The sequence below is a fragment of the Peromyscus maniculatus genome, chromosome 7, assembly GCF_049852395.1.
Source record: "Peromyscus maniculatus bairdii isolate BWxNUB_F1_BW_parent chromosome 7, HU_Pman_BW_mat_3.1, whole genome shotgun sequence".
In the NCBI taxonomy this organism is placed as follows: domain Eukaryota; kingdom Metazoa; phylum Chordata; class Mammalia; order Rodentia; family Cricetidae; genus Peromyscus; species Peromyscus maniculatus.
The window spans coordinates 120188511-120209947 of NC_134858.1; the positions used below are offsets into that span (position 1 = coordinate 120188511).

General features: G+C 43.5%; 1 protein-coding gene across 2 annotated transcripts in view; it reads left to right on the forward strand.

The window, feature by feature from the left end:
• Nucleotides 1–20137, forward strand: part of Abhd5 (abhydrolase domain containing 5, lysophosphatidic acid acyltransferase) — a 29341-nt gene extending 9204 nt beyond the window's left edge. The window contains exons 2-8 of one of the 2 annotated variants that reach the window (XM_076577442.1): nucleotides 1739–1824; nucleotides 4385–4485; nucleotides 4666–5038; nucleotides 11681–11835; nucleotides 17080–17191; nucleotides 19106–19292; nucleotides 19788–20137. In XM_076577442.1, coding sequence (XP_076433557.1) covers nucleotides 4731–5038; nucleotides 11681–11835; nucleotides 17080–17191; nucleotides 19106–19292; nucleotides 19788–19877 — 852 coding nt within the window. In that variant the 5' untranslated portion in view covers nucleotides 1739–1824; nucleotides 4385–4485; nucleotides 4666–4730 and the 3' untranslated portion in view covers nucleotides 19878–20137. The remainder of the gene's footprint in view (nucleotides 1–1738; nucleotides 1825–4384; nucleotides 4486–4665; nucleotides 5039–11680; nucleotides 11836–17079; nucleotides 17192–19105; nucleotides 19293–19787) is intronic. The other variant, XM_076577441.1, reaches the window with a different exon arrangement.
• Nucleotides 20138–21437: the final 1300 nt, after the last annotated feature.

The following is a 21437-nucleotide window of genomic DNA, read 5'->3' on the forward strand; positions in this document are numbered from 1 at the left end:
TCATTCATCAGACATTAGTTACTGAGTACCTGTTACATGTAAATTATTTTATAAGAAAAGGAAATGTTGTAAGGAGAGTCTATGAAGTTTAGAAAAAGCTAGAGGCTGAATCATCCCTTCCCAAACTTAGACTAATTCTCTACTCACACCAATTTTTTTGTTTCTCTTGTTGCTTGTTTTATTCTGTTTAAGGTACAGGGAGTCAAACCTAGGGCCTCCAGTGTGCTAGACTAATAATTATCACAAACTGTACCCATTTTTGTATTTTATTTCTTTTTAGTGTGTTTTCTGTCACGATTAGTGGTACTCTGAGGCAAAACCCCAAGAATCTTTATTATACCTTCTAACCATTGATCAAATTTAGCTTGTATCAGTTTTAAATATTTTGACTAAATCTTCATGTCTCTGTCCCTCTTGCCAGTGCTTTGGTTCAGGCCCTTAACTTTCATCTAGAATTGATCCCCTTTCCAGATTCGTTTTTCTTCTTGTCTCACTACCACGACAGAATCCTTGCCAGCTATAGATGGCTGCTAAACTCTGTATTTCATCAGATCCCTGCAGTGGGTTTTGGTCTGCTGCCAGGCCTTGTAGTTGGCTCCTGGCAAGTGTCAGTTGTCTCCTCTCCACATCCTCCCTCACCTGTTGTCTCAGACTTGTGTTCCTTGTTCTCTTGGTTCCACTGTGTTCAGGCAGGTGCTGTGTTCTTCTTCTCATCTGCTGTTTGTTGGAGCCAAGGTTGTTGTGCCCATCAACAGTTAACCAGCTGCTCTAGGAGGTTGAGCACAGGCCATCAGCTCTTCGCCCTTTCTCGTGATGTCTGAAGCTTTTCTTTTTCCTATTTTCTTATGAGAATTTTTAATAGTTTTCTCCTCATTTTAAGCCTGCTGCTCAGGTGAGATTAACCTATTCACACATAGTCTTTAGCAATTTTGCACTTACCCTGTTAAGAAACTGCCTTACTTTGGGAGTGGTGTGTGGTGGTATTGTGTTCCCCAAAAAATTGTGCACCCTAATAAACTTATCTGGGGTCAGAGAACAGAACAGCCACTAGATATAGAGGCCAGAAAATGGTGGCACACATGCCTTTAATCCTAGCATTCCAGAGGCAGAGATCCATCCAGATCTCTGTGAGTTCAAGGCCACATTGGAAACAGCCAGGCATGGTGACTCACGCCTTTAATCCCAGGAAGTGATGGCAGGAAGCAGAAAGGTATATAAGGCGCGAAGACCAGGAACTAGAAGCTTTTAGCTGGTTAAGGTTTCAGGCTTGGAGCAGAAGTTCAGCTGAGATCCATTTGGATGAGGACTCAGAGGCTTCCAGTCTGAGGAAACAAGATCAGCTGAGGAATTGGCGAGGTGAGGAAGCTGTGGCTTGTTCTGCTTCTCTGATCTTCCAGCGTTCACCCCAATACCTGGCTCCGGGTTTGTTTTTATTAATAAGACCTTTTGAGATTCGTGCTGCAGTGGTGTCCCTGTCTGCTTCCCTCCCTCCGTCCCTCCCGCCCTTCCTTTTTTATTTTTAGCCTTTCTATAATTATTGGAATTTGACTATCCGGAAAGATAAGGTGGAGTTGGTTACTTCCCGGTAGGCCTGCTCCATTGACCTGCTCCATCCACCTGTAGCTTGCCCTCACACAGGTGGTGGGGTTCCTCTGAGGCTTTGCTTTTCAGGATGTAGTAGCTGAGAGTTGAGAAGAGTGTGACCTCACCTATCTGCACTTTGTTTTTGACATTCTAGGTCAGGATGGCTAACAGGGTGGCTTCCTACCTGGTGTCCTACGTCTACATCACACCTTAAAGAAGCTGAAGAGAAAATGTTAAAATGTAAGGTTTTCCTCTTGTAAGTTACTTGAACTATTTACTAAAATAGACCTAATATATTGCATTGTCCTGAAACTGAAGATAAGATTCTGTGGTGTGTTAGCTGCTGGCAAAAGAGCCTTTTTACTCTTCTGTGTCAGCAAGTGGCACAGTGTCTGGGGGGGCAGTGATTGTCAGTTTTTTGGGTCTTAGATCCCTGTTAAACTCTTAAAATAGTAAGGATCCCAAGGAGCATTGTTTATGGATTATAGTTATCAATATTTATAGTAGAATTAAATTTGAATTGAACATTTTTAACATGTTAATTTTTTTAAAATAATAGTAATAAACCATTGCGTGTTAAAATATTGTTTGTAAAAACATTGCCTGCTTGTCAAAAACTGTAATTAGAGGAAGAACATCGCTTTCATGAGTACAGATCTGTCTGATGAGCTGGACTCTACCTGTTTCTGTGTACTCGCTTGTAAAAGACTGCAGCTCATCGAGAATGAGAGTAGGCAGGGCATGGTGATGCACATCTTTAACCCCAACACTCGGGAGGCAGAGGCAGGTAGATCTCTGAGTTTGAGGCCAGCCTGGTCTACAGAGAGAGTTCCAGGACAGCCAGGACTAAACAGAGAAACTCTGTCTCAAAAAACAAAACAACACAACAACACAAAAGAAGGAGAGTAGAAGGGCAAACATGGAGCTAGAGAGAGGTCAGCTTTAAAGCACGGACTGGTTTTGCAGAGGGCCAGAGTTCAGTTTCAGCACTCACGCCAGGTTATGAATCCCTTGTAACTCCAGCTCCAGGGGATCCGATGCCTCTGGCCTCCATGGGCACTGCACTCACATGTACATACTCTTGTGTGAGTTCTCAGCACACACACACACACACACACACACACACACACACACACACACACACACAAATTTTTTTTAAAGCATGACAAATAAAGCTTTAATACCAGTGTTATAAGTTTTAATAGCTTCAAAACCTCTCAAAGACCTTCCTGCTGTGCCCAAGCTATGTACTTGAGAACAGATTCCTAGTGCTCCAGAGCCCCATTAGTGGAACATAGTCTAGACTGTAACCAAGTCACTTGGCCCAGACCTGCTGTGAAGTGGTGCCAGCTCTTGGGTAAGTCACCTTGCTCAGCCTCCCAGTCCTTAACTATAGAACGAGGCAGGGTGGGGGTGGTGGTGGAGGGGTGCTCCTTTGCATTCTGACTGTACCATTCTTTAGATCCACATTTGTATTGGCACAGAATCCTGTTGTTCTTTCTTAGCACTGAAATTGAGCCAGACTTCTGGTATTTATTGTACAGTTTTGTTCTGCTGATAGAATCTACAGGAGTGGATAAAGGAAGGGCTTCCTATTGTGATTATTCCTTATGTTTCTGCTGATGTCTGTCTACACCTGTTTTTCACCCTCTTGTTTATACACTTAGCAATTGCAGAGTAAGTGATCCTAACTGGTTACCTTCTTAGAAATGAGTAGTTAGTTAGCCCTGTTATGTGGGTTTTAACACAAAAATGAATTTCTATTCCATATACCTGGATAATGTTGCTCTGTACAAAGCTAGCAGAAATTTTAATTGTGGTTTGCCAAAATAAACTTTTTTTGTTTGATTGTTTGTTTTCTGAGACAGGGTTTCCTTGTGTAGCCCTGGCTGTCATGGAACTCACTTTGTAGACCAGGCTGGCCTCAAATTCCAAGAGATCCACTTCCCTCTTGAGTGCTCGGATTAAAGGTGTGCACTGCTACCACCCATCAAGTAAAAAACTCTTGCTAGGAGATTTATTAAAAATGCTAAATTCCCAATATGTGTATGGATGTCTGACTGAGAATTGGCCCTGTTCTGATGTCAGACATGAATGTAAGTGACTGAACACTGGGATGAGCGCTTTACTAGATGTTACAAATAATTTTTATGGGAATTCTTAGGCCTGTTTCAAAAAGCTGAAGAGATTTGGCTTGTTGCGAGAGAGCGAATTCTGTGAGAGAATTTCTTCCCAGTTAAGGCAAGGCATCTATTAAATTTCTAAATGCTGCCTTTCTCTTTGCTGCCTCCATGAATACAAAACCTAAAGTTAGTTCTTTGACAAAGGCAGGAAACATGTGGCTGTCCATATTTTGTCTGTTGCACATGTATATGCACAGGTGATTAAAGATATTCCTAGAGGGTAGCTATTCAGTTGATAATTTAATATCAGTTGACTTTAATTTTATCTTTGGTCAATTTAAGGCATTTAAAGTATTTAGTTTTATGTAATTGTGAACACAAGGGTTTTGATCTATAAAACTGTATCATTTTTATTTTCTGGGCAAGTGGCTTGAACTCAAGTCGCCTCATGTTGAGGTGTTCTTGTCATGCCCTAACTCATCAGGTATGTGTTTAGTATAGATATGATCAATCCTTCCCCAAGTTCCTGATGACTTTCCATGGTCCTTTCCAATTGACTTCAGTCTCAAGCTAATCCATCAAGTGCTCTGCAAATTCAAGTGGTATTCTTTTGTTATTGTCTGCAAAGCTAGAGACCTTAAAATAATGGGATCAGTGACCACTAAGTTCTTCTCCAGTTCTAGGCATGTAATACCTTCATATGCTAGAGTGGAGAGAAGTCAGGAGGTCATATGACTTGCCAAAGACTTTAACCACAGATACTTGAGGCTTGTCTAAGGTAAGTTTTCCCACATAGTTATAAAACATGGTCATTTAGATTTGCTTGCTTTACTCAGGTATATACTCTTTTAGGGTTGATATAATAAAAGCAAAAAAAAATATATGACTATTCATTGTGTTTGCTCTGAGAGCTCTCAGAAACAGTGAAACTGAACAGAGTGCTCTCTGTTCCCACCAGGTGTCCCCTGCACTTACAAGAAAGAGCCTGTTCGCATATCCAATGGAAACAGAATATGGACACTAATGTTCTCTCACGACATTTCTAGTAAGACACCACTTGTCCTCCTCCATGGTTTTGGAGGAGGTCTTGGACTTTGGGCCCTGAATTTTGAAGATCTAAGCACCGATAGGCCTGTCTATGCCTTTGACCTGCTGGGCTTTGGAAGAAGTAGTAGACCTAGGTTTGACAGTGATGCGGAAGAAGTGGAGAATCAGTTTGTGGAATCCATTGAAGAGTGGAGATGTGCCCTCAGGTTGGACAAAATGATCTTGCTTGGACACAACCTGGGAGGGTTCTTGGCTGCTGCTTACTCACTGAAATACCCATCAAGGTAAGTGTCAGCAGCAGAGGAGAGGGTCACAACCAGCAGCCAAGTATCAGTCTCTGGTTCCCATTCTTGGTAGTTACTGATTAGCCTTACATGATAGACATTCTCTTAAAAGACCCTAAAGATAGATGACCACAACTGGTAACCAATTTTGTACCTAAAAGAATGAAATCAGCGGGTGCACGCCTTTAATCCCAGCACCTAAAAGAATGAAATCAGCGGGTGCACGCCTTTAATCCCAGCACTCGGGAGGCAGAACCAGGCAGATCTCTGTGAGTTCAAGGCCAGCCTGGTCTACAAAGTGAGATCCAGGACAGGCACCAAAACTACACAGAGAAACCCTGTCTTGAAAAAAAAAACAACAACAACAACAAAAAAAAGAATAAAATAAGCTTGACAAAGGACATTATATTTGTTATTCATAATTATACAAAATCTAATCTTTTAGTTTTTTTAGTTCTTTTGAGACAGGGCCTCACTATGTAGCTCTGACTGGCCTGGAACTCACTATGTAGACCAGAATGGCCTCCAGTTCTCAGAGATCTACCTGCCTCTTCATCTCTAGGGCTGGAATTCAAGGTTTGTGCCACATGATTGGCCTAATGTATAACTAACTTTAAGCCACCGGTGAAAATACCATGGTGTTATTGCTTATTTTTACTCTAACAATTAAAGCTTTGGATCTATCGGGCTTCTCCAGACTTTTTGCTAAATTATAGTAAGGTCTAATGGGAAGCAGGCTATGTCTGTGACGGAGCAAACTGTGAGCTCCGAACTTCAGTTCCCTTCATAGTGCACCTTTCATGGTTTTTGACTCTATCGTTCCCTGGACTTTTTCATTACAGAGCTTTTAAAGAAATAATTATTTTTGAAACAGGATCTTGCTGGATGCTAGGCTGACTTCTAGCTTACTATGTAACCCATGCTGACTTCAAACTTCAACATCAAGCCTTTTTCTGCCTGAGAACTATTCTGCTCAGCCAGAACTATTTTCCAATTCTTGAAATTTTTTTTAATTTTTAAAAATTATTTATTTATTTATTCATTTTTCTATTATCAGCTTGATACAGTATAAATTCTTGTCCTAATAGTGAAATGTTTCATTGAGGCTTGCCCAGTAATTGAGTAAAACCAAAACTTATTATAAGCCACAGTCATCCTAGTGTTCCCCCTGCTATATAGCCTCCCTGGTTCTGTGGGTTGTGGTCTGATTGTTCTTTATTTTATATCTAGAATCCACTTATGAGTGAGTACATACCATGTTTGTCCTTCTGGGTTTGGGTTACCTCACTCAGAATGATATTTTCTAGTTCCATCCATTTGCCTGCAAATTTCATGCTGTCATTGTTTTTCTCTGCTGAGTAGTACTCCATTGTGTATATGAACCACATTTTCTTAATGCATTCCTCAGTTGACGGGCATCTAGGTTGTTTCCAGGTTCTGGCTATTACAAATAGTGCTGCTATGAACCTATGTATCTTTGTGGTATGATTGAGCATTCCTTGGGTTTTGTTCTTTTCTTTGCCTTTTTAGGTGTGACAAATAGAAGATTTTTAAAATAGTTTAAGTAAAAGAATGTAATTTTTTTAAACTTTAAGTAAAATCATGGGGATAACAGTGAACGCAGCATTTCATTTGGGGGTGCCGAGGGACCCAGTCCTACCTGTTCCTATCCGTGTCTTATATGGGCAGTCTCATTCTTCCATTCTATATTTTTAAGGACAGTTTGAAAAGAGTGAAAATCCCTAAGAATCCTACTGAAGAAGGATTCTTAGAGAAAACAAAGTTGGTTTGTTTTTGTTCCATTTTGTGTGTTCGGTCAGTACAGGTGCATTTCTAAGTGCCCCTGTCCACCACAGCCGTTTCCAGCCTTACTGTGGCAGTGTCCCTGTGTGTTCCCCATATTCCACCAGCTGATAAGAGCTGTGTGCTGTATACTTGACTTCCATTGAAATATTGGTGATGAATGAAATGTTCCAATAGTGTATTCTAGGAGATTGGTTGTTTACTGATATTCAGTGACTTTGTGTTTGGAGGAGGGCATTTTGTCTTAATTCTTTATCTTTAAAAAGAAAATGTCTGCAGAGGCACCTGAGCTCTGTGTACACTGTAAACTTTGGTGGTGGTTTTGAGTCACAGATGCATTTTCCCCAGATGCTGTTACTCATACCCTCCCTAAAGAGATGCTTCACAATGCATCATACCTTGTTGGTATGTCAGATAGATGCCCAGTTGTGTGTGCACAGGAGGGAACGTTGTGAGTGTGAGGTTTATTGGAATGGCACTTTAAATACCCACACAGTGGCTCCATCCCTGGGATGAGTGCTGTGGTGGGGAGTGGACAGTGTTGTGAAAACCTGATCTGGTCTCCCATCCAATGATGGTCTAAAGAAATATTTCTTGAGCTGAGATCTAAAAGAGGAATACTGGGTAGCAGGAGATTATTATAAGCAATGGGCATACATTACAGAGGCCCCATGCTAGGCAGGCACCTGGGCTATTTAGGAAAGGCCAGTGGGCAGAGAAGTTATGGGCTGCCTAGTAAAAGACTCCAAATGAAGGCACAGCACCTCCTTGTTCCTTCCCACACAGCAACCTCAGTTCATCTCAGTTGTTGTTGTTGTTTTAACTACAGTGTGATGAGTGGCGATGCCACCTGGAATTTCATGAGTAGATTGATATGATGGGTCACAAATAGAGCTACTTGCTGCTTGAGGCGTCTTGGGCTGTCTCCCCTTAAGAGTGAAGCTAGCCAGTGTTGGTAACCAAGATACTTGCCTCTTCCTCTCAACTGTTCAGATTTTCCTTTTAGATCTCTTTTCTTTGCAAAGAAATATCTGTGTCACAGGTATTTGCTCTACACTAAGAAAAGGATATGATAGAAGCTTAGAAGGTTGTATGGTATACCATGGTACAAAACTGCAGTCCCATCACCTGGGGGACAGAGGCCAGGAGTGCAAAACCTGAAGGTCACTCTGGAACACACAATGAGATCTTATCTCAAAAACGAAACTAGTAGAAAGGAACTAGCAAAGAGAGCCATCCTAGGTTATACAGCATGTTAGAACTTGTCTCCACTAATAAAAGATTTTTGGACAGTATTATCTTGAGTTCCTACAGCCTTTACCTGACTGCTTCCTGACAATGCAGACCTAGACCGAGCAGCTTCCTGGCTCCTCTTAAGAAGAGCTCTTGCACTTGACCTGAAGCTGGAAGTGCTTTGGTGGTTTCAGGTCCTCCCTTTCTCCCCAGTGGTGTGGTGCCAACAGGAAATACCCTGGGCTACCTCTGGTCTGAGAATGCTCCTTTGTGTAGACTGGAATTCTTTCCGGTCACCTTCCTTGCTCCTTTCCTTATTTCAAGGAAGCCCTGTAGATTTTCTGTTCATTTTAGTTCTGGGTGATTGTTCTGGTTGTATCATTCTAGCTGGCAGCTGACTGAATCTATAAAAACCAAGCGTCTATAGTCATGTGCTCATTTAGACAGAACAGCATCTCATCCCAGCATGTTAGTGCAGATGTGACCCATTGCTTTGCCTTAAAGGTGTAAGCTGTTTATGTGCTGCAGACTCAAGAACTCTGGTGCCTACCATCAGAAGAATGCCTTTTTGTCTCCAAACTGATGGACTCTCCTCTTATTCCTGCTCTTATGGTTCTTTGTTTTCCCTGTAGTTTAACCACTCTCCAGTTCTTGAGGAAGGTGTCTGATGGGAGGACACAGGGATGCTGTCTTCTCAGACTCGCTCCTTACCTCCATGTACACTGACAGTCCTGTCAGGGCGGGGCCAGCACAGGGGCTCACATTTGTAATCTTAGCTCTCAGGAGGCAGAGAGGCAGGAGAAGCACTATAGATCGAGGCTAGTCCAGGCTACATAGTATCTCCAGAAGATAATAAATAAAACAAAAGTTTAAGAATCTTCCAAGCCAGGCAGTGGTGGCGCACGCCTTTAATCCCAGCACTCGAGAGGCAGAGGCAGGCGGGTCTCTGTGAGTTCGAGGCCAGCCTGGGCTACAGAGTGAGTTCCAGGACAGTCAGAGCTGCACAGAGAAACCCTGCCTTGGAAAACCAAAAAACAAAACAACAACAACAACAAAAACCCAGAAAGAACCAGTGTATCCTCTGTGGAATAGACTTTGCTATGATAGCTTCCCTTACTGAATACTTACCATGGTAGCCACCAAGTGTGTGTGTGTGTGTGTGTGTGTGTGTGGTCTTTTATATTCAAAATGCTTACACTGGAAAACAAGGGAATTATTTTGTGAGGTTTTTTAGATGTAGCTAAAATGGATGCAATCTAACTACATTTCTGATGTAGGAGGCTTTAAAAATTTATTTTCAAACTTTTTTTTTTGCTATAGTGTAGTAAAGAATTTATATGTGTGTGTGGTGGGGGGTAATGTTTGTGCTTGTTGTGTTTTTTAATTCCAAATAGTATATTTTATTGAGAATAAACAACACTGGCTTTTGGTCCTCTGTAATATCGTAACAAGCAGCAGTATGATCCAGTGCCATCTGGGGACCACAGTATCACATACTAGACTAGGGTGGTATGTGGAATGTTTGAATACTGTTACTAAGAACCAAAACAAAACTACAAACGCTTACTGAGCATCTGCCACCTTTGCCATGCTGGGTCCTAAAGACAAACTTGAACAACCCTGTGCCAGTTTGCTACCTTCAAAAACAAACAGACAAAAAAGGTCCTTCACCCTGGTTTATGTACTTTACACAATGTATTTAGCTGACATTTTCCAGGGGGTGATATTTTGAAAATTATATTAAGCAAGGCAAGCAAAACAATAGTCACTTACCTAGAGCAGGGTGAGACTTCCCTTCTCCAGCACAGTGGGGTGTTTAAATGAAGAGCTCATTTCTTGTTTAGGAGGATTGTCAGTAGTGAATATTGATAGCTGATTCCTCCCATGAAAGTGTGCTGTTTTCAGTAAGATGGCCGTTCCGTTAATTCTGCTCTACCACTGGAGTTGTGTCTCAACCACTCTCCGAATTTAAAGGACTCTGCCATTTTGTTTTCCAAAAAAAAATGTATTTCCAATCTTTTTCTTATACACTATTAAAAAATATTTTTCCGGGTGGTGGTGGTGCACACCTTTAATCTCAGCACTTGGGAGGCAGAGGCAGGCAGATCTGTGTGAGTTCGAGGTCAGCCTGGTCTACAGAGGGAGACCCAGGACAGGCACCGGAACTACACAGAGAAACCCTGTCTCGAAAAAACAACAACAAAAAATTTTAAAAACTTTTAGGCTTGAAAACACACTAAGTATGCACAACTGTCATGTGCTACATAAGCTTCCTCCAAATCCATAGTTCTATCCCACAAATGGTCTCAGGGCTATACAATTTGGAAGACAGTGTTTGAATTGGCTAAGGGTTGGTAAACTAAGATTTACTGTTCTGTTGCTGTGGTTACTTCAGGAATAAAAGCCTGCCGGGTGAGTAGTTGTCCTCTGTGAGCATACTAGAGTGGGAGATGAGGTTCAGCCTTATTCTGCATTAGAACCATTGCATGCTGGTGCATGTCCACTATATGGCTCAGCTTCCTTCCGTCTGTGATGAGAGGTGAGACTGAGTTTTCTCCATGCTCCTGAGCTCTGTTCTCTGGGACTGTGTTCTAAGGCTTTCTGTTTGGAAAAAAACACCAAGTAAGAATTGTTACTCATCCCTACATGTGCTGACAATAATAAAGCAGATTTTTATGTAAGGAATAAAACTATGTGGACAGTTTTCAGTTGCTTTGCCACTGTTTCAGGTGTGGCTAGGGAGGCTGTCAGAGACATTGTCGTCTTATTCTGGGGGGTTACCTAGCATTGGATGACTTCTTTGGTTACAGTTGAAGATGCCCTTGTGTTGAGGATGGGTTGTGCTTCAGTTACAATCCTTACCATGAAAAGAAGAAATTACACCTGTCACCTGGTGGCAAATCACAGTTCTGTTTTTTTTTCTTTATCAGGATAAGTTTCATAAGACAAAATTACACCTTTTAATGGTGTAATGAGTCTATTTGTATGAAATTGAAATGAAAAAGTTTGCTAGTAAAGAAGTTGGGGATGGATTAGGAAGAAAATTATGGCTAGTATATCATGATGTCATGGGTGGAGTAGACAGACATGCTCCTTTCACCACATCCAGACTCCAAACTAAAATGCACTTTGTTATCCCAGGTTCTATAATTGTCAAGTTTGTGGGGAAACCCTAACTTGCCTTAAAATTTTATAATTATTGTCCCATAAGAGATTAACCATTCCACGAGTGCAATGTTGAGCTTCACAGAACCATTGGACTCTTCTGAGTGGTCAGTGATGGGTGTCACCTGCTGAGTGCCCTCTCCTCTTCCTCACTTTCCCCTTCTCTTTCTCTTTTCTTTTTAAGAAACACAGTTATATATTCTACTTTAGTGTGCTTTTTGCTACCCAAATTTACATATAAGCAGAGCCTTCTTTTTACTGTAAATCCCTCAAATCCTTCCAGTCTTAAGAGCTGACAAAGCAAAAGCATGATATTGCCTGGTTAACAATTGGTCTTCTCTTTAAGGGGGTTCAGTCTACCTTGAGTTTGTTCAGTTAGCTCTTTACAGTTAACGGATGAATTTACAAAATCAACTTAAATCTATTATTTTTCCTCAACAGGGTTAGTCACCTCATTTTAGTAGAGCCATGGGGTTTTCCCGAGCGACCAGATCTTGCTGATCAAGAGAGACCAATTCCAGTCTGGATCAGAGCCCTGGGAGCAGCATTGACTCCCTTTAACCCCTTGGCTGGCCTCAGGATTGCAGGACCTTTTGGTGAGTGTTCATGTCCTGGGAAGGAACAATGTTTATAGATGAACAGTAGAAGTGTGCCTGATTCCTCTACCTAGGATAGGACAAGGCTGCATCCCACTAAAGCCACTGTCAGCTCAAAGTTCCAACCTAACATCATGGAGCAGCAGCAACAGCATAGTATACTGTAGAGCTCTTATAGCTGGTCAAATGGGTCACTGTCACTTCCTGTCATCACAGGAGAGTCTGGTTCCGCATGTCAGCTCAGGAAACCATCAAAATTCAAAATATGATTTTTACTGAACACCTATTGCTTCTCTACTGTCCTAAATTGAAGTGTCATCCATCTGTGTTTACTGATCACCATTGTTAGTCAAAGTCGTGAATAAATCAGGGCTCTTACTTCCCTGATTATCCCTTCATAAGTGTCAGGCTGAATAATAATAAGATGAAGCTAATCACGTTCCTGGAGAGGGAGCTTTTATATGGAAAAACATTGCAAGTAATTAGCAAAGCAGAGACAGCGGAAGTGCTGGGGTAAGGCAGGTCAGTCTCAGCACCCCAACATCCAAGTAGGTGCAGTTTTGGATAAGGGCAGGCGTAAAGCATGATGACCTCTGGTGGTCATTTGAGAGTACGTGGCTATCAGAGAGAATTAAGCAGTCGATCATAAAACCTAATTGATTGACTGTGGAGCGGACAATGTCACCATACTCAGATTTCTTCTTTCCTCCTTCCTGTTAGTGTGATGAAAGGTAAAACCATCGTTTGCATGAACATTTTGGGGACTCCTGATTATTTATTTACTTTAAGTGTTTATTTGTTTTGAGTATTAATGTTTAAACTCGTAGTTCTAGTGTCTTAGCTCATAGCCACAGAAATTTCCTTCTCTTATTGACTCAGATGATGATGATCTGAGCCTCTACTCTGCCCCCTTACAGTTTATATAAGATGGTAGTGCTTTTAGCAATAAATAACTGAATATCTGATAAATGCCTTAAACCATGAGGTCTTTTATTAATTTTCTAACAAGCAGTCTGAGGTGGGTGGCTCTATCACTTTCTGGTAGCTTCTGTGATGTTGGTGCTTGTTTCTATACCTCTGATGATGAAAATGATCAACTGAGACAGGGTTTCACTATGTAGCCCCAACTGGCCTGGAACCCAAAATGTAGATCAAGCTGACCTCAAATTCACAGAGATCCACCTGTCTCTGTCTTCTGAGTGGTAGAATTAAAGGTGTACCACCATCCTGGCCTATGTCTGTGATCCTTTTAACAATCTTAAAAAAAAAAAGTGTATGTATGGGTGTTTGGTCTGCATGTATGCCTGTACACCATGTGTATGCCCGGTGCCCTAGGAGGCCAGAAGATGGCATCAGATGCCCTGGAACTGGAGTTACAGATGGTTGTGAGCCACTATGTGGGTGCTGGAACTGAACTCAGGAAGACCAGCCAGTGCTGTTAACTGCTGAGTCATATCTCCAGCCCTGTGTCTGTGATCCTCTCTTCCCTGGTTGTTATCCAATGATTCCATGACATGAAGTCTCCTCTCACAAAGCAGCTCCAGGAACAAAGAGGAAAACAGGAAAAATGCTCTCTAGAATCTTCTACATCAGTGAAGAAGGCTCCAGTAGACCATCTCTTCTCTCTCTCTGCCTACCACTAGTTCTTTGTCTAGAAGGATACATTTAAGGTCCTGATGACAATTTGCTCCAGAGCTCAAGGGAAGTCAGCCTTCCTTGGCAGTTGCTGCCTAAGTCAGTACGATAGAAGAAAGCTGCATTCATTCTATTAGCAGGAAAAGGAGAGAGGCAGGGGAAGGCAGATAAAGGTTAGAGTGACCACTCCCTGGCTGGCTAGATTCTGTTCCCTTCTTTCCAGTCCTGGAAACCTCCTTGCCCGTTGGGTGAGAACAGTTGGGTAAGGGAGTCATAAGAAACCACAGCGTTGAACTAGTGACGTGTGACACTTCTCCAGGGCTCATTCAGATACGATTTCTCCTCCTTCAGTCTTCAGTCTGTCTTAAAAACCACCCCTTTCTGGATATTTGGCCACCCCTTGGAGAGCTTTTTGGATACTCATGAAATGTGAACAGATTGTACTGCATCACCAGCATACAAATGACAATTATGGGGAAAGGAAAGTGTGAAAAGAAATTAGGTCGGGCAGTGGTGGTGCATGCCTTTAATCCCAGCACTTGGGAGGCAGAAGCAGGAGGATCTCTGTGAGTTCGAGGCCAACCTGGTCTACAGAGCAAGATCCAGGATAGGCACCAAAACAACACAGAGAAAAAAAAAAACAAAAAAAAAAAAAGAAAAGAAAAAGAAAAAGAAAAGAAGAGAAAGAAATTAGGAGGCAGTCTTAATGAATTTTGACATCACTAACCAAATACTTTACCAAAACAGAGAGCAATGGATTTACATTAATTCAGTTTCAGGGGCTTTTGGATCATTGTGACTGGGAAGGAATGCACATCATGGTCATGGAGGCTGTTCACATCCTCCAGACCAGGAAACATCCATTCTAGTAGCCTGTTTCTACCAGCTAGGCCCTGCCTCCTCAATTCTCTATCGCCTCCCAAAATAGTGCCACCAGCTATTTAAGTTTAAAACCTGAGCCTGTAAGGGATGTTTAAGGTTCAGACAGGCAGCGATAGGTGAGGGAAGGCATGGAGGAGTGGATGTGAGGGAAGACGTGGAGGAGTGGATGTGAGGGAAGGCGTGGAGGAGTGGATGTGAGGGAAGGCGTGGAGGAGTGGATGTGAGGGAAGGCGTGGAGGAGTGGATGTGAGGGAAGACGTGGAGGAGTGGATGTGAGGGAAGGCAGGAGGAGTGGATGTGAGGGAAGACGTGGAGGAGTGGATGTGAGGGAAGGCAGGAGGAGTGGATGTGAGGGAAGGCGTGGAGGAGTGGATGTGAGGGAAGGCGTGGAGAAGTGGATGTGAGGGAAGGCGTGGAGGAGTGGATGTGAGGGAAGGTGTGGAGGAGTAGATGTGAGGGAAGGCAGGAGGAGTGGGTGTGAGGGAAGGCAGGAGAAGTGGATGTGAGGGAAGGCGTGGAGGAGTAGATGTGAGGGAAGGTGTGGAGGAGTGGATGTGAGGGAAGGCGTGGAGGAGTGGATGTGAGGGAAGACGTGGAGGAGTGGATGTGAGGGAAGGCGTGGAGGAGTGGATGTGAGGGAAGACGTGGAGGAGTGGATGTGAGGGAAGGTGTGGAGGAGTGGATGTGAGGGAAGGCAGGAGGAGTGGATGTGAGGGAAGGCGTGGAGGAGTGGATGTGAGGGAAGGCGTGGAGGAGTGGATGTGAGGGAAGGCGTGGAGGAGTGGATGTGAGGGAAGGCAGGAGGAGTGGATGTGAGGGAAGGCGTGGAGGAGTGGATGTGAGGGAAGGCAGGAGGAGTGGATGTGAGGGAAGGCACGGAGGAGTGGATGTGAGGGAAGGCACGGAGGAGTGGATGTGAGGGAAGACGTGGAGGAGTGGATGTGAGGGAAGACGTGGAGGAGTGGATGTGAGGGAAGACGTGGAGGAGTGGATGTGAGGGAAGGCGTGGAGGAGTGGATGTGAGGGAAGGCGTGGAGGAGTGGATGTGAGGGAAGGCAGGAGGAGTGGATGTGAGGGAAGGCGTGGAGGAGTGGATGTGAGGGAAGGCGTGGAGGAGTGGATGTGAGGGAAGGCGTGGAGGAGTGGATGTGAGGGAAGGCGTGGAGGAGTGGATGTGAGGGAAGACGTGGAGGAGTGGATGTGAGGGAAGGCAGGAGGAGTGGATGTGAGGGAAGGTGTGGAGGAGTGGATGTGAGGGAAGGCAGGAGGAGTGGATGTGAGGGAAGGCACGGAGGAGTGGATGTGAGGGAAGGCACGGAGGAGTGGATGTGAGGGAAGGCAGGAGGAGTGGATGTGAGGGAAGGCATGGAGGAGTGGATGTGAGGGAAGGCGTGGAGGAGTGGATGTGAGGGAAGGCAGGAGGAGTGGATGTGAGGGAAGACGTGGAGGAGTGGATGTGAGGGAAGGCAGGAGGAGTGGATGTGAGGGAAGGCACGGAGGAGTGGATGTGAGGGAAGGCACGGAGGAGTGGATGTGAGGGAAGGTGTGGAGGAGTGGATGTGAGGGAAGGCGTGGAGGAGTGGATGTGAGGGAAGGCGTGGAGGAGTGGATGTGAGGGAAGGCAGGAGGAGTGGATGTGAGGGAAGGTGTGGAGGAGTGGATGTGAGGGAAGACGTGGAGGAGTGGGTGTGAGGGAAGGCAGGAGGAGTGGATGTGAGGGAAGGCGTGGAGGAGTGGATGTGAGGGAAGACGTGGAGGAGTGGATGTGAGGGAAGACGTGGAGGAGTGGATGTGAGGGAAGGCACAGAGGAGTGGATGTGAGGGAAAGTGTGGAGGAGTGGATGTGAGGGAAGGCGTGGAGGAGTGGATGTGAGGGAAGGCAGGAGAAGTGGATGTGAGGGAAGGTGTGGAGGAGTGGATGTGAGGGAAGGTGTGGAGGAGTGGATGTGAGGGAAGGCATGGAGGAGTGGATATGAGGGAAGGCGTGGAGGAGTGGATGTGAGGGAAGGCGTGGAGGAGTGGAGTGTAGGGCCAGTTCTCCGTCTTCTGCTACTGCTTGTGCTTGGGCGTGGCTGAGGTGACCTGGAAAATCATCTGTGGCTCAGAATTCTCCACGTGATGTGATTCTTCAGAAGTGGGAGAGCCAAGCAAAGAAGGCACATTTTGCTAGAATAATGACCAGTGAGTGATCCAGGAGAAAATAGCCAGTGTGGAGCCCTACAACAAACACCCGGGCCACAAGAGGCCTCTGCCCTCTGCTTTCCTTGAGGCCTTGTGCCATCAGTATGACTCAGAGGGAATATCTGAGTGTCCCGAACAGAAATTGTGAGTTTATTTTATCATAGAGAAAAAAATTATATATCGCCTGGTTTCCTTATTTAAACTCTAACATATCTTATTATGTTACTATTGAGAGAAAAGAATTCAAGCCAATAATGTGATTTTATGTATAGGCTGCTCTATTCAATGACCTCAGTTAAAAAATTTATTCAACAAAAACAAGTTCTTTGAAATTAAGATATTTGAAGCTTCTACAGCACACCTGTGGGTCAATGTAGAACACCCTTCAAGGGAACTGGAGAGCATCTTTCAGGATGTATGCTTTTTTTCCAACCTAAAACATATATTTAAAAACATGTATATACATAGCACAATATAAATAAACACTATTTCTATGCTGTAAGTTAATAACTTAAAAGATATGTGTTTTTATTTTCTGTCAAATAGGGTTAAGTCTAGTGCAGCGCTTAAGGCCTGATTTCAAACGGAAGTACTCGTCTATGTTTGAGGATGACACGGTGACGGAGTACATCTACCACTGCAACGTACAGACCCCAAGGTAAGGCTCATGATTCTAAATTTTTTCTCATTTTTATTAGTTCCTTGAAAATTTTGTACAATCTAATTTTGATCATAGTTACCTTTCCCCCAACTCCTCCCATAATTATCCCCCTTCCCTACTTAACCCAGCTTTGTGTCCTTTTTTTTTTAACCTATAAAATACAGTTGGCGCTGCTCATATATTTTGGCTGTGTGACCTTCTACTAGAGGGTGGTTGACCTGCCAGGGAGCACCTTAAAGAAAACGGGGTCCTCCTCTCCCAGCAGCTGTCAGTTGCCACTAGCTCCTTAACCAGGGGAAGAACTTCACGCCCTCCTCCCTTTCCAAGCTGGGATTTTGTCTTGTTTGAGCTTGTTCAGGTCTTGTGGTGTGTGTGTGTGTGTGTGTGTGTGTGTGTGTGTGTGTGTGTGTGTGTGTGTGCTGTCACAACTGCCGTTAGTTTCTACATGAGGCTCCCCCACTGTGTTTAGAAAACTATAATTCTAAATTTACTGTTTGTGCTTCAAACTTTTCTTTTTATAAATTTGTATTTATTGGTAATTAAATATATTTTAAAAGGGATATTTCTGCTACATAATTCTCTGTCTATTCATAAAGTGACCATTATGTAAAAACATGTGTATTCTGATGGGCATTATAAATAAGATACACTTTCTTTCCCTTTCCCTCAAAGAGTATGGCTAATCTGAGGACAGCTTAGGTTAGGAATCTCAAAGAGGAGGTCTAGGTTGAGGGAGAAAAGAATTTCACTTCAAACTTACTTCCTAAACTGAGTGTGAAGGCTCCACAATACAGGAGGTGCCAGTTATCAAAGGCAGTGGTCCGCAGACTGCTTCTAGAGCCTTGCAGGCCTGTGCCCGTGGGCAAGGCCGGGCAGCACTCCTCAGTACACATGGCTGCTGTCACCTGCCTTACTAAGCACCTCCTGGGTTAGGGCTGAGAAGGGTGAGTGGGGGAGCGTTCTGCTTGTTAACTTTAGGACTAGAGAGGGAGAGAATACTCAGACAAGTGCAGAGCAGCCAGAAAACGCAAGGGAACAAACATGGTTTTCTAAAACAGGGCTTTTGGGTACTAGGTGCAAGGGAGCAGTAGAGAGCAAGCTGAAGATGTGGGGCGCTGGGAGAAGCCTCAAGAAGGGAGCTTCAGGTTCTGTGGTTTGTGGAATGTCAACAGTGTGATCCCTGCTGGGCATGGGGCATGAAGTTGAGGGACATTCATAGGGAGTTTGAAGCCAGCCTGGGAGACCACCAAGTGCAGTGACTCCTAACCCAGTTTAAGGCTCGGACTCTGGAGTTCTAGGCTGCATCAGTGACAAATGCTGAGACATTCTCGTATGCACATGCGCAGGCCAGGGATGAGTGCTGTAAGGCACTACAGCACTGCCTCATTAGGCAGCCTGGGGCAAGGCCAGCCTGCGTGCTCAGCCTCCTCCTGTGTGTTTCCCTCCTCCTGCCCTCCCTGTTGGAGGTTAGACCCTGGAAACCATTGGTGGGTGGAGCTGCAGCAGCAGTGTGTGAAAGTAGGTTAGAGTCTCTGTCAGAGGAGCTGGAGGCTGCTGATCCTAAGAGACTGCAGTTTTGTGACTGGCTGGCTGGTCACTTGTATCTCTATTGTCATTGACTTGTTCAGCAACTTCTAGGGGCTTCTGCAGAGCATCCATTACTCCCAGCTTCAGTTTCTTATTTTGAATTAGAAGAAAACTTTAAATTAGCTACATTATATACTATAGCTTTGTTTATCTAATAAGCAGTAACGTATGGATTTCCCCTTTACATTATCTAGTAAATTGTTTAAAGGTTTAAAATAAACATTTTTCTTAAACGCTGGAAAGCCAAAATATGAGTATGTTTTAATGATGAGACTGTAGTGCACTCATCCCCAGGATCATGCAGTGTGCTTCTCCTCTCCACAGTGGTGAGACCGCTTTCAAAAACATGACGATTCCTTATGGGTGGGCAAAACGGCCGATGCTTCAGCGGATAGGAGATTTGCATCCTGACATTCCAGTTTCTGTGATCTTTGGTGCCCGATCCTGCATAGATGGCAACTCTGGTACCAGCATCCAGTCACTGCGACCCAAATCCTATGTGAAGACAATAGTGAGTGTGGATCTAGCCTTGTTTTTCATTCACAATGAAGTCTGATTATTACTCCCTTGCGGTTCCCAGTCTGGGCCCCATTCAGAGACCTGATGTCACAGGGATGTGGGAGGCTTTAAGTCATACACACTTTTATGTCTCAATAGTGAATCACCTTTCTGAGGGCCTTCTCAATCTCTGTGGGGACACTGAAAGACTGGTCCAGTATCATATAGGCTCACGCCCACCTCCCAACGCAGTACACACAGTTGAACTGTTCACTGGCTCCTGCGTTAACCCATCAGTTTAGAGTTTCTTTGTGTTTCTTGCATGTTGGAGTTATTAAGATTCAGGAGATTTTCCTGTTTATCTCAAAGCCTTCTGATGGAAATCCTCAGTAGTTTGCGGATGAGTCTCACTTACCTTTTTAAGACTTAGTGGCTCATGTTTCCGAGCACAGTTGTCTACCTACTGTTGTGTTTCACTCACTGGCCTTGCCGGCTCTTCCTTTCCCAGGCTATCCTTGGGGCAGGGCATTATGTGTACGCAGATCAGCCAGAAGAGTTCAACCAGAAAGTCAAGGAGATCTGCCACACGGTAGACTGAGCACACCCAGCTGTGGGAGCACCTGTGACTGACACCATTCTTGAGCAAAACCCTACAACCACGGGAAGAGTAAGAAGTACAACTCAAGAACCAGGCAGTCTCCTGGACTGGACTCTTCTGGACTTATGACGTCACTTCCACATTTAAACCAATTAGTGCCTTCTAGAAGAATGGCTTTCCTTTCTCCTACACAAAATTGAAATACACAAAAGTCTTCCAGTTTAATAGTAGCCTTAAATAAAGGTTATTTGTCCTTCTGATGTACTGAAAAATTGTGGTTTTTCAGCTGAGACTTTTCCCATTTTTACCTCACTTTGCTAGTTAGGTGCTTTTCGTATTTCAGTCTATATGCCAATTTAACTAAGTGACTTCTGGGTCTGTTACGTTAAATACTGTGAAGGTGCACTTTATTTTGTTCGCATGTATTTACCATCTCTAACAACTAACATAGTTAATCCAAGTATTTTTAAGTAAAAAAAATCATTTTAGAATGCTTCATTTTTGAAATGGAGTTTAGAATATTTCATTTTGAAATGGAATGAAAAGATGTTTTGATTAAGAAGATGAGAGTCGATTGCTAGTATTAACTCTTCTGGTTTTCCCGTTTCATGTTTAAGGCTGCAAAGCTGTGTTCAGCATTTTTAGTGTGTTCCATGGTGACATGCAGGTTGCCACAGCACAGTCCCTTGGAACCTTCTGTGCGTGACCCTCTTCTGGGCTTCTATGAAAATATTACGTATATACTCAGTAATTCAAGTACTGAGAAGCTGAACCCCAGGTGTACCCTCTCCTTCCTGTGAATGCTGTTCTTTTCCAGGAACCAGGATATAGCGAATGAACAGGTTTTCTCAGTTACAGGGATATTAAGACTGTTACCTTCCAGTAAACCAAGTCATACTGTGTTTTCATGAACAGCTAACTTATATGGTGCTTAAACTGAATTACATTTTTAACCACTAACATTTAAAAATAGGTGGTGCTGTTATATCTCATGGCACCAGAAATGAGCTAGAACTTGTATTTATTTTTTATTGAATATTATGTTAATCTAATCACTTATATACTTGAATCAAGATAAAAAAAATCTATAATGTTGTTTGAACTGTTTGGCAGAAACCACCATTGAATTTATAACTTTTTCACAGTTAAAATGAGGGAAACTTTGAAACTATGAAAAAGCTCCATGTGGTAGTTAGATGCTAAGAAAGCCCCCTGTACAGAGAACAAAGAGGATTGTTGTTTTCAACATTGTTTGATAGATCACACAAATAAAAACTGGACCAGCACAAATCATGGCTTGGTGATTTGGGCTATTGCATTTTTAGTAGCTAAAAATTAGGAAATTTTTTGGAAAATATAAGATTATATCACAGTTAATTAACTGCCAGAAGGATTAACTGTTCTGTTTTTCAGCACCCTTACCTACGGGAGAGCGTGTAGATTACACTAAAGCAGGAGATGCAGCTTCTCAGTGGCCTTTATCTGACTTGTTAAATGAACAGGTTGTTACGGAAAACCAACAGGAGACTAGAAGTGCTTACTTTCTCCACCTTGAGAATA